We start from the raw sequence: 12836 nt of genomic DNA, 5'->3' as shown, positions 1-12836 counted from the left end.
TGTGTGATATGAATGCATTATGGAGGTTTGGCGTCTGTTTCTCCAACTGTAGTCTAAAAGTTTTACTAAAATAAGAATAATAGGATCAGATTATTCTCAGAGTGCCTTTTCCTTGCAAAAGCTTCAGTCAGTGTTACTTACACTCATTCCACAGAGGTCCCAGACTATTCCTATATATACTTGGTACATGCAATAATATTAGGATTATTAAACCTGAGCCTTGTTGAACTTTGAGAGTTGGGAGAGGAAAACAAAACAGCAGCAGTTTCCCGTAGTAGCTCGTGACCAGCTATTCAGCAGTGCCACCAACAGATGTCAGTTTGAGCTTAGAAGTAGGAAAGCAGAGAACTCAAAGGGCCAGATTTTTCATCAGTTCTATTATATTAGATCCAAAAATGTTTGGGAATGACCTTGCTTAGAGTGAATTGTATTATTTTAGAGATCTTTCCCCCATGTTGGAACTAAGCTGATGAATGCTGGGGCGTGACTTTGTTTGTATTGACTTTATTGGTTTTTTGCATCCCCACTCTCCTCTCTGACTCAGTACCAAATTGGGGTCTCTGATTTAGGTTTGTATATTTTCTATATTCAGGTATGTTTCTTCAACTTGTACCATTATGTCACTGATATTTTATGCTGATAATTTGTTTTCTAGCCAAATAATTATGCAAAATGCTGTTAGCCAGCTATGTGAGGTTTTATTTCTAGATTTTACCCTGTTCAGTTGAGAGTAGATGAAAAGTATCTTAGAGTACATTCCTTTAGTGATGAGCCATTAGCACTATGTGCTATGATCATGCTTATTTTCTCACCAAGATCCTGAGGGAGAAAGGCCCATTATTCACATGACTATGTTAACACGTTTTCTGTAGTAACTTAGAGAAGTGTTGTTTCATAGTCTAACCTTGGATGGCCTGCATTAGGACCCTGGTGTGCTGATTAAAAATGCGTATTGCTGGGTCCCATTCAGACTTGGTGTATTGGTATCTCTGATTTTGAGGCATGGGAATTCACATTTTTAGCAAAATCTCTCACCCTTGTCCAAGTCTTATGTGCATTAAAGTTTGAAATGATGATCCAGCAGATTGTCCAAAGATTTTTTTCTTTTTTTTTGTCTTTTTGCTATTTCTTTGGGCCGCTCCCGCGGCATATGGAGGTTCCCAGGCTAGGGGTCGAATCGGAGCTGTAGCTACTGGCCTACGCAGAGCCACAGCAATGTGGGATCCGAGCCGCATCTGCAACCTACACCACAGCTCACGGCAACGCCAGATCATTAACCCACTGAGCAAGGGCAGGGACTGAACCCGCAACCTCATGGTTCCTAGTCGGATTCGTTAACCACTGCACCACAACGGAAACTCCCAAAGTTTTTTTTTTTTTTTTTTTTGTCTTTTAAGGGCTGCACCCAAAGCATATGGAAGTTGCCAGGCTATGGGTCAAATCAGAGCTGTAGCTGCTGGGCTGCACCGTAGCCACAGCAACATAAGATCTGAGCCACATCTGCAACCTATACCATAGCTTGAGGCAATGCTGGATCCTTAACCCACTGAGCAAGGCCAAAGATCAAACCCGTGCCCTTATGGATACTAGTTGGGTTTATTACTACTGAGCCATGACGGCAACTCCCCAAAATTGTTTTTTTTTGGTTTTGTTTTGTTTTTTGTCTTTTGTCTTTTCAGGGCTGCATCCACGGCGTATGGAGGTTCCCAGGCTAGGGGTCTAATCGGAGCTGTAGCCGCCGGCCTGTGTCACAGCCACAGCAATGCTAGATCCGAGCCATGTCTGCAGCCTACACCATAGCTCACGGCAATGCTGGATCCTTAACCCACTGAGCAAGGCCAGAGATCAAACCCTCAACCCCATGGTTCCTAGTTGGATTCGTTTCTGCTGTGCCATGATGGGAACTCCAACTCCCCAAAATTGTTGATAAAGAACTTGGAAGCTATTGAAGTATAGGTTGGAAATCTGAAAAAATTTGAAATGCTTGAATTAATTTATAATGAAGACCCTTTTTCTTTTTCTTTTTTTTTTTCTTTTTTTCTTTTTTTTGTCTTTTTGCCATTTCTTGGGCTCCTCCCGTGGCATATGGAGGTTCCCAGAGCTAGGGGTTGAATTGGAGCTGTAGCTGCTGGCCTACGCTAGAGCCATAGCAATGCGGGATCTGAGCCAAGTCTGCAACCTACATCCCAGCTCACGGCAACGCTGGATCCTTAACCCACTGAGCAAGGCCAGGGATCGAACCCGCAACCTGATGGTTCCTACTCAGATTCATTAACCACTGAGCCACGATGGGAACTCCCAAAGACCCTTTTTCATATAGCTTGCATGCCAAAGCAAGGGCAGACCTTCATATGATCTTCTGTTTCTACCATAACTTTCTATTATAATTTTTTTAAAATGACTAATTAAATAGTTGGTTCTTTTAGAGTTGGGCAGTAGAAGAATGACAAATTGCCTTTTTAAAAGATGGGGGATTTAAAAGAAAACAGGATAGATTGAGGATATTTGCCTCCAAATGACTGTGGGCTCATTTAAAGAGTTTAGTGGTTGCTCTTACCATCCTTATCTTTTTTCCTGACTGCTTGAGAAACAAATTCTGTCTTATATGGGGTGGATCAGTCTCTTGGAGGAATGTGTTTTTAATTGTGTTTAGGAGAGGTGACCATGTTTGGTAGTTTTGTGAAAGAATGTTGTGAACTCATGGCAGAACGCAGTTGATTTTCATTTAAAAATTTTTAGGTGGTTTCATGGACACCTCTCTGGGAAAGAAGCAGAGAAATTATTAACTGAGAAAGGAAAACATGGTAGCTTTCTTGTGCGAGAGAGCCAGAGCCACCCTGGGGATTTTGTTCTCTCTGTCCGGACAGGAGATGACAAAGGGGAGAGCAATGATGGCAAGTCTAAAGTGACCCACGTCATGATCCGCTGTCAGGTAAAGCTCTGAGTGAACTGTGGGTCTGGTGAAATGTCATCTTTGGGTGGTTTTTCTGCTGGGAGAAGGCTGACACTATTCCTTCCAGAGTCAGGTTTTCTCTCTTCATTTAGTCAAGGACTTCTGCACTTCTAGTACATTGTTAATTATAATTGTTTCATCATTTCAGAACTTTATTAAATTATTTCCTCTGGCAGATCAAGTCATGCCTCAGTGCATCACCTTCTGCCCTGCAGTATCTCAGGCTGTTTGTGCTTGATTGCCCCTGGAGTCTGCCTCAGGCTCAATTTCTAAACTCATGGCCTTAGCTCCTCCCTTGGGCTGGCACTGTCAAGCCTGTGACTACATGTGTTTTCATATTACACTGCATCAAGGCTGGGGGACTTGAACTCACTATTTCTTTCTTTCTTTCTTTTTTTTTTTTTTTTTTTTTTTTGGTCTTTTTGCCTTTTCTTGAGCTGCTCCCACGGCACAGGGAGGTTCCCCGGCTAGGGGTCAAATCGGAGCTGTAGCCACTGGCCTTTGCCAGAGCCGCAGAAGCTCATGATCCCAGCTGCGTCTGTGACCTACACCACAGCTCACGGCAACGCCGGATCCTTAACCCACTGAGCAAGGGCAGGGATCGAACCCACAACCTCATGGTTCCTAGTCGGATTTGTTAACCACTGCGCCACGACAGGAACTCCCTCACTATTTCTTATTTTTAGTGTGGTGGCTAGACCAAGGAGGTTGGTTCTTGGTCAATTACATCAAATTTTGTTGTTTTGACATAGTTTCCTGAATAGTAACTAACTATTCACTTATTGCCTTAGGTTTTTTTTTTTTTTTTTTTTTTTTTTTGTCTTTTGTCTTTGTTGTTGTTGTTGTTGTTGTTGTTGCTATTTCTTGGGCCGCTCCCGCGGCATATGGAGGTTCCCAGGCTAGGGGTCGAATCGGAGCTGTAGCCACCAGCCTACGCCAGAGCCACAGCAACACGGGATCCGAGCCTTGTCTGCAACCTACACCACAGCTCACAGCAACGCCGGATTGTTAACCCACTGAGCAAGGGCAGGGACCGAACCCGCAACCTCATGGTTCCTAGTCGGATTCGTTAACCACTGCGCCACGACAGGAACTCCAGGTTTTGTTTTTTTTTTAATTTAAATTTTATTTTTTTCTTTTGCCATTTCTTGGGCCACTCCCGTGGCATATGGAGGCTCCCATGCTAGGGGTCAAATTGGAGCTATAGCCTCCGGTCTACCCCAGAGCCACAGCAATGTAGGATCCGAGCCGCGTCTGTGACCTACACCACAGCTCACGGCAACGCCGGATCGTTAATCCACTGAGCAAGGGCAGGGATCGAACTCGCAACCTCATGGTTCCTAGTCGGATTTGTTAACCACTGAAGCACAACGGGAACTCCACTGCCTTAGGTTTTTAATAAGGTTTTAAAAAACCCAGCTTTATTGAGATGTAATTCACACACCATACAATTCACACTTTTAAACTGGACAATTTGGTGGCTTTTGGTATATTCACAGATTATGTAACCAATAACACTGTCTAATTCCAGAACATTTTCATCACCTTAAAAAAAAAAATGAACTGTGTTCATTACCAGTTACTCCCCATTTTTTTCTCCTTCCCTCAGCTCTTGGCAACCGCTAATCTCTTTGTTTCAGTGGATTCACCTATTTGGGATATTTTATGCAGATGGAATCATGTAATATTTAGTCTTTTCTGGCTGACTTCTTTTACATGCTAATAGTATGTTTTCAAGGTTTATCATGTGTAGCGTGTGTCAGTAAACTCTTTTATTGTCCAACATTTCATTGTATGGATATACCACATATTGTTTATCCATTAAAAAACTGATGGGCATTTTGGCTATTGTGAATAATGCTGCTATGAATGATAGCTTTTGTGCTATTCTCTTTGATGAGACATCATGTTTGTATTTTAATTTTTAAAATATAGTTTTCTTTAGTTCTTTGAATATATTTATGCTAGCTGGTCTTTAAGCTTTCTCAAGAACTGTTTCTATTGAGTACTTTTCCTCAAGTGTGGACCATCCTTTCTTGTTTCTTTGTATGTTTCATAAGTTTTTGTTGGAAACTACAACAAAAATAAATAATATAATGTGGCAACTCTGGAAATCCGATACCCTCCTTTCCCACAGTTTGTTGTTGCTACTTTTTAATTGTTCCTGTAGTTGTTGCTTTTGTGTGTTTAGTAACTTTCCCATATTCTTTGTCATGGGTGGCCACTGAAGTCTTTGCTTTGGTAGCTTAGTGATCAGTTAATGATCGGACAGAGATTTCCTTAAATGCCTCGAAATCTTAAATCTCCCAACCTTTGCCGGGGAGGCTCTATGTGTGTGTGTTTTGGGACATGTCTGCCTTCATTGATCTGGCACCTTAAAACTCTGCTTTAGCCTTCATTTTCTGCTTGCACTGAACCTCAGGATCAGCTAAAGATAAAAATTAGGGCCTTTTTAAATCTTTCCTGGACTTCACACTGCCCTACACATGCACGTGTCCTTTTAGATTCTCAGGGATATGTTGGAGGTTTTCAGAGCCCTCTGTGGATGTTTGCTTTTAAGTTTTTGGTCAGTCTCTTATTTGTTTTAACTGGTATTGCTGCTGTAGGCAGCTGTGATATTAAGCAATTGCTACTGATTGTTTTTGGCAGTTCCCTTGAAGGCAGGGCTGAGTGAGCTCTAAGTCAGTCAAATAAAGATGAGCTCTAAAAACAGGGCTTTACCAGGGAGCTGCTAAACAAGTCAGTGATGATTCTCTGGGGATAGGTCTTGGTGCTCCAAATCCGTCTTGTCTACTCTAGTCCTACTAAGCTGCTTTGTTTTCACAGCTACTATGGCTGTTGGTTTTCAAGGCTACCAAGAAGCTGGGGAGAGGTAGGTGGGAATAGGGCAAGTTAAAAGGCCACTCTTTTTCTTGAATAAATGTTCCTTGGACTGTTAGAGGTTTTTGGTTAATTTTCAGGGTTCTGAAAATGTTAATGACAATTTTTGCCAGAGTTCTTGTTATTTTTGTGGAAGAGTGGATTTTCAGAGATCCTTACTTTGTCATTCTGAAAGTACTTCTTTCCTCCTTTTATTTTATTTTATTTAAAAAAATTTTTTTTGGTTTTGTTTTTGGCCATACCTGTGTGATATATAAGTTCCCAGGCCAGGGGTCGAACCTGCGCCACAACAGTGACCTCAGCCGCTGCAGTGACAATGCTAGATCCTTAACCCACTGCACCACAAGGGAACTCTCCCACCTCTTATTTTCAAAGAAAAAGATCATACCCAAATATCTTCATATATCATTTTTGGGGTTTTGTGTTTTCTAATTTAACCATTTTCCTGTTGTTTTCCTGAAATAGCATGTTCTGTTGTGCTTATCAGAAAAATTTCCTGGTTTCTGTTTATAATTTCCCTTTTAAATTTTCATTAGAAGGTGAAAGTAAAGTATGTTGGGCTTCAGTGCTGCCTCACCAGCCTTGGAGTTTGTTGTGTTTCAGAGAGAAGTAGTCATATTTATCTTCTATTTAGCAGCCTTATGTATAAGTCACTTAGGCTAAGTAAATAGTAAAAAATATGGTTTTTCTTTTTTTTTTTTTTCTAAACTGTTTATTTGACTTATGGGGAGAAACTTTTTTGAGGCCTAGTTATTGTCAGATACTTGCTTAAAACTTCTCACACCTCACAATGAACTGTTTTACATTCGGTCAACTTCTCCATTTTCATCATCTTTTTTGCTTCCTATCCCTTTGTGCTCGTATAACTGTTTGATCTTTCCATTATTGGGGGAAAGTTAGTCTCTGTACTTGAGTTGGGAAAAACAATAATTTTTTTTTGGCTGTGCCTGTGGCATGTAGAATTTCCTGCGCCAGGGATCAAACCTGTGCCACAGTAGTGACCAAGCAGTGACACCAGTTCCTTAATTTGCTGCCTCACACAGGAACTCTGAAAAACAGTAATTTAACGTAAAGGTCATGAACATAATTTTTTTTTTTTGTCTTGAAAGGAACTAAAATATGACGTTGGTGGAGGAGAACGGTTTGACTCTTTGACAGATCTTGTGGAGCATTACAAGAAGAATCCTATGGTAGAGACATTGGGCACAGTACTACAACTCAAGCAGGTAAGATAAACTCCATCTCCTTATATAGAATTTAAAAACTCCTAATATAGAATATCCCATATAGACAGAAGTAGAATTGTATGATGAACCTCCATGGGCTCATCATCCAGCTTCAGTTATGATCAGCTCATCAAATCTTGTTTCATTTATTACTCTACTCACTACCTACCTTCTGTAGTAGCTGGAAACAGATTCTAGAAGTTACATCATTTTCATGACTATCTCCATATGTATTTCTTTCTTTTTTTTAGGGCCACACCTGCAGCATATGGAGGTTCCCAGGCTAGGGGTCCAATCGGAGCTACAGCCTCCAGCCTACTCCACAGCCATAGCAACACAGGCTCTGAGCCCTGTCTGAGACCTACACCACAGCTCATGGCAATACTGGATCCTTAACCCACTGAGCAACACCAGGGTTCGAACCTGTGTCTTCATGGATGCCAGTCAGATTCCGTTTCCACTGAGCCATGACAGGAACTCCTCCATATGTATTTCTGAAAGGCCTTATGGAGTTTTTAAAGCAAGTTTTCATTGTAGATCCACCTTGGTTACCTTTAGGTGATCATACCTTTTCACTTTGGCGTCACTGAGATCATGCTTATTACTTAGTAACAAATGATAACATCGCTCTACCATTGTGTTCTATTTATAAAGAAAAATAGATTTAAATTTATATCAGCAGAGTAAAGTCTGTGGAGATTGAAGAAAGATATATTTCCTGACAAGACAGAAAGGAAAGTGAAACTCTAGTTGAAAACTTTTATTGTGAATACTGTGGCCTGTGAACTTCCTGTCCTTACCTTTATGAACACCAGCACCAATATAGAAGCCATTTTTTTTTTTTTGCATTAACATTTTCTTCCGTAATACTTTTTTTCATTTCACACCAACTGCTGAATTTGATTAGCCCCTCAACACAACTCGTATCAATGCTGCTGAAATAGAAAGTCGAGTTCGAGAACTAAGCAAATTAGCTGAGACCACAGATAAAGTCAAACAAGGCTTTTGGGAAGAATTTGAGGTAAGTTATTAAAAGTTTTTTTTTCCTGACGTTATTTATTAAATCCTATTTTTAATGGAAGAGCTGTTGGTCTCGTGTTTAGGATTGGATCTGAAAGACTTGAATCTGCATCCTTTCTTAATTTGGCCATTGATTGACATGGAGCAAGTTGCTGAAGCGGCTTTTTCAAATAGAAGGGCATTGTGTTCTGGGAGAAGGGAGTTGGCAGTTAATATTAAATGGATGAGCCAATAGCTCCATTTGCTCTTTTGGTTTGGACCGCTGGCAAAACCCCAGAAGAACAAAAGGATCTAATTCTTTGGAAGATTTCCAGCATTGGCTGGGATTTACAAAGAATCTATAGCCTTGTTTCAGTAGTAAGTAAAAGAGAATTATCTTATGGTGGTTTTAATCGGGGAATTTATAACTCTTATAACTTTGAGAGGTTAAATGAACCAATTTCTTTCCTGGAAGTTGTTTGGGTAGGAGAGTGCCCCCAATGAGAGTGGGTGGTGTTCCTGTTGCACGAACCGTGTGTCATCTGCCAGCTCATTGTAATCTTCTCATCTCTCTCTTCTTATCCCTTTGACAGAAAACTTTCCTCCAGAACAGTTTTTTTGATTGTTTTGTTTTTGTGCCATCTTTACCTTCCTAGTTATCCTTAGCATGTAGCACAGGGCCTGGTACTCTATAAATATTTGTTGAATGAATATTTACATTTAGCCAGTGTTTATGTTATTTTATTATTACTACTCTCTTTATGGGAATGATTAGTTCATACTTTTTGTAAGACTTTAGAATTCATAAATATTTATGGAAGGAATAAATGAATGAGTGAATGGCCACGTGAAGTCATTTTCACCACAGTGTGTCACATCAGCTTGGTGAGATAGATATGATTTTCATTTTATTGATGAGGAGCCTCAGGCTCAGGGAGGTTAAGTATATTGTCCAACTTCTGTATTATGAATATTGATTGAATTACGGCACTGACGATGGGTACAGAATAGAACAGTCATGGTCTTTGCTCATCGTTGCTGACCAGAGGCTTGACCTCACATTTATTCTTTTATAACAGCATTGGGTTAGTCACCAAGGTGAACAAGATGGACAGAGTTTCATCTTTTAAGGAGCTTCGAGTTGAGAGAGGGAGGACAGTAATGAAAAACATAGCTGAAAAAGTGATGATCAACACAGTGAGTCAGAATTTTAAAATCTCAAGCTCACTGTTCTCTTCATTCTCACCTGCCAGTGTAGATAATGAAAGGCAGCGTTTCAACATTCCTTTAATTACACTTATTTCATTGAGTTCATTTAGTCTGCATAAGCCTCATGAGGGCTGATGGATATGCACAGAAATTTTATTTTTCAAAACTTTGTACTATGTAAAAATTTAAATGTATACAAAAGCAGAGAGAATAGGATAATTACAGAAATACATACTACCTATCACCCAGCATTAACAGTTGTTGACATCTGGCTAGTTTTTTAAAACTACATCCCACTTACTCTGCCAGCCCTGGCTTATTTTGAGGCAAATCCCAGTTGTTATTTCATCTGAAACTATTTCATTAAAAAAAATTATAACTGGAATATCATTATCACTTCTAAAACTATTAACAATAATTGCTTAATATTAACTCATGAGTCACTCTTCATATTTTCCTGATTTACACACACACACTTGCAGATTGATTGAAATAGGAAATTTTCCCCCACTTGATATGAAAAAAATTTTGAATGTATATAAAATAGATTTGTATAAAGAATCTCCATGTACCATTATCAGTTTCACCAGTTACCCCATATATTACATAAATTACCATAAATATTTCAGTATTTATGGTAATTTATGTAAAATAAATTAGATAAAAATAAATTAAATTAAAATATTAACCCAAATACCATTTCCACATCTAAAAAAGATAATAAAAATTTCAGATAGCTAGTCACTGTTCTGTGCTTGTTGTCTTTTTTTTTTTTTTTTATAACAGCCACACCTGCAGCATATGGAAGTTCCCAGGCTAGGGGTTGAATCAGAGCTGCAGCTGTCAGCCTGTACCACAGCCATCACAATGATGGATCCGAGCCACATCTGCAACCTGTGCTGCAGCTTGGAGCAACCCCAGATCCTTAACCTACTGAGTAAGGCGAGGGATCAAACTTGCATCATCACAGATACTATGTCAGGTTCTTAACCTGCTGAGCCACAATGGGAGCTCCTTTTTAAAAAAATTTGTTTGCTGGAGTTCCCATCATGGCTCAGTGGTTAATGAATCCTACTAGGAACCATGAGGTTGCGGGTTCGATCCCTGCCCTTGCTCAGTGGGGTAAGGATCCGGCATTGCCGTGAACTGTGGTGTAAGCCGCAGATGTGGCTGGGATCCCGTGTTGCTGTGGCTCTGGGGTAGGTGGGCGGCTACAGCTCCAATTAGACCCCTAGCCTGGGAACCTCCATATGCCGTGGGAGCAGCCCAAGAAATGGCAAAAAGACAAAAAAAAAAAAAAAAAATTTGTTCGTTGTGAGATCATTATTTAAATAAGTTACCTCCTACCCCAGTCTGGATCTCTCTTTAAAATCCCGTCTCTTTTAATACTCTGCCTCCCTCCTATCCTCTCTCTTCCATCTTTTCCCCCCTCTTTCTTTCTCTTCCTCTCCCTATTCTTCTTCTGTATTAGCCCATTTGGGTTGTTATAATAAAATACCACAGACTGGGTGGCTTATAAACAACAGAAGTTTATTTCTCAGCGTTCTGGAGGCTGAAAGTCTGAGGTCTTGGTGCCAGCATGGTCAGGTGAGACCCCTCTTTCAGGTTGGAGACTTCTCATTGTGTCCTCTCGTGGCAGAAGGGGTGAGGGAGCTCTGTTGGCCTTCTTGTATGACAGCAGTGATCCCATTCACGAGGGCTCCACCCTCATGACCTAGTCACCTCCCAAGACCTCACCTTCTAATACCATCACCTTGGGCGTTAGGATTTCAACACATGAATTTTAGAGGGACACACACATTCAGACGATAGAACCCTTTTTTTTTGGTCAGGTCCTTTGTCCTGAGAGTTACTGATGGTCTAGATTTTTCTAGAGTGTCTCTCTGTGGTGGATTTTAACACCTTTCTCCCCTGTATTTCTTGTAAGTAGATCTTTCGGAGGCTCTGTTAGATCCAGTTATTCTTTGGCAAGACTGTATAGGTGATAGTTGTGTCAGGAATTGCTTATAACCTGTTGCTTCTCCTTTTAGTTTCTTTTCTTTTTCTTTTTTTGTCTTTTTGTCTTTTCTAGGGCTGCTTCCTGCGGCATATGGAGGTTCCCAGGCTAGGGGTCTAATTGGAGCTGTAGCCGCCCACCTACCCCAGAGCCACAGCAACATGGGATCCCAGCCGCATCTGTGGCTTACACCACAGCTCACGGCAATGCCGGATCCTTACCCCACTGAGCAAGGGCAGGGATCGAACCCACAATCTCATGGTTCCTAGTAGGATTCATTAACCACTGCGCCACGACGGGAACTCCGCTTCTCCTTTTATTTTCTAAGCAGCAACTGATAATTATTGCCTAGATCCATTCATTTATAAGGCAAATAAGATCATGATAAACTAACTGTAAAGGTAAGCTTTTTGTCATAAAGGCAGGATAAAATGCTTGATTCTTTCCTTTTTACCAAGCAGTTTTCAAAATAACAATCTCCAAAAGATTTTTTTGTGTGTATGTGTCATTATGTACTCATGGATTTTTAACACATTTAGTGTGCTTCTTTCTGTGGCATTTGTTACCATTTTTTTTTTCTTTTTTTTTCTTTTTGCCATTTCTAGCGCCGCTTCCGCAGCATATGGAGATTCCCAGGCTAGGGGTCTAATCGGAGCCGTAGCCACCGGCCCACACCAGAGCCACAGCGACACTGGATCCAAGCCACGTCTGCAACCTACACCACAGCTCACGGCAATGCCAGATCTCTAACCCACTGAGCAAGGCCAGGGATCGAACCCACAACCTCATGGTTCCTAGTCGGATTCGTTAACCATTGCACCATGACGGGAACTCCTGTTACCATTTCTGTTGCTCAAATTATTTTAGCTTTGGCCAGTGGAAGCTTCTAGTTCTTCCTATACAGCGCTAGTAGTTTTTGCTAGATTCCTTACTTTATGGTGTGATAAGTTGTTATAGAGAAATACATTTCCCATCTCAGAACTAGAATTGGTCATTTCTCCAAGGAGTGAGTTAACTTCTCTTTTGTTTTCCTCCCTTTCTTCCTTTCGTGGAAGGTTGTATTTAGAGAATATAGTCTGGGAGCCAGAAGTGCTTATTGCTGCAGGTTTGGTTATTGCCTTCTCAATGGATAGAGCTAGAAAAAATTGTTTCCTTGAAATAAATTGAGTCCAAATGATACCTTCAATTTAAATTTAGGACTTCTGGGTTGTTTTCTGTTTTTTTTTTTTTTTTTTTTCCCTAACCTCATTGATTTTACCACTGTATCTCCTTTCTCCCGAATCCCACTTCTTGAAGCTGTAATGTGATTACTTATTTGCTTATCGCACATTGCACACACAGTAGTCTCAGAATAATAAGATTTCCACTACCCTTAGAAATGATTAGTGAAAACGGTTTATTTTTAAATCTTACGGCAGATCCTTCAGAGATGTATAGTCAAATCACCATGCTTTTAACTCATTCGTGACAATTCTGTATGTGGTTACATACCAGATATATAGCTAGATGACTTGTTTTCATTTTATGTTTGGATTTTAGAAATTACTTTCTATAGAATTTTGTTTGAAACTAT

The 12836-nt window shown here is 40.4% G+C and overlaps 1 protein-coding gene across 6 annotated transcripts in view; it reads left to right on the top strand.

Annotated features, from left to right (window-relative positions):
- PTPN11 (protein tyrosine phosphatase non-receptor type 11) overlaps positions 1 to 12836 on the top strand; it is a 90049-nt gene that overhangs the window by 30735 nt on the left and 46478 nt on the right. For all 6 annotated transcript variants that reach the window (XR_014826937.1, XR_014826936.1, XM_021073563.2 and 3 more), the window contains exons 4-6: positions 2740 to 2932; positions 6943 to 7059; positions 7967 to 8080. Coding sequence is in view for 4 of the 6 variants with exons in the window: in XM_021073563.2 (XP_020929222.1) it covers positions 2740 to 2932; positions 6943 to 7059; positions 7967 to 8080 (424 nt within the window). In the remaining 2 variants the exon portion in view is untranslated. The remainder of the gene's footprint in view (positions 1 to 2739; positions 2933 to 6942; positions 7060 to 7966; positions 8081 to 12836) is intronic.

Source organism: Sus scrofa, chromosome 14 (genome assembly GCF_054392235.1).
Source record: "Sus scrofa isolate SSC_HxYL_T2T_F1_AM1 chromosome 14, Sscrofa_HxYL_maternal_Yorkshire_Landrace_v2.0, whole genome shotgun sequence".
Taxonomy (NCBI): Eukaryota; Metazoa; Chordata; class Mammalia; order Artiodactyla; family Suidae; genus Sus; species Sus scrofa.
Note: the sequence above shows the minus strand (reverse complement) of the source record. Positions and strands in the feature narration are given on the sequence as shown.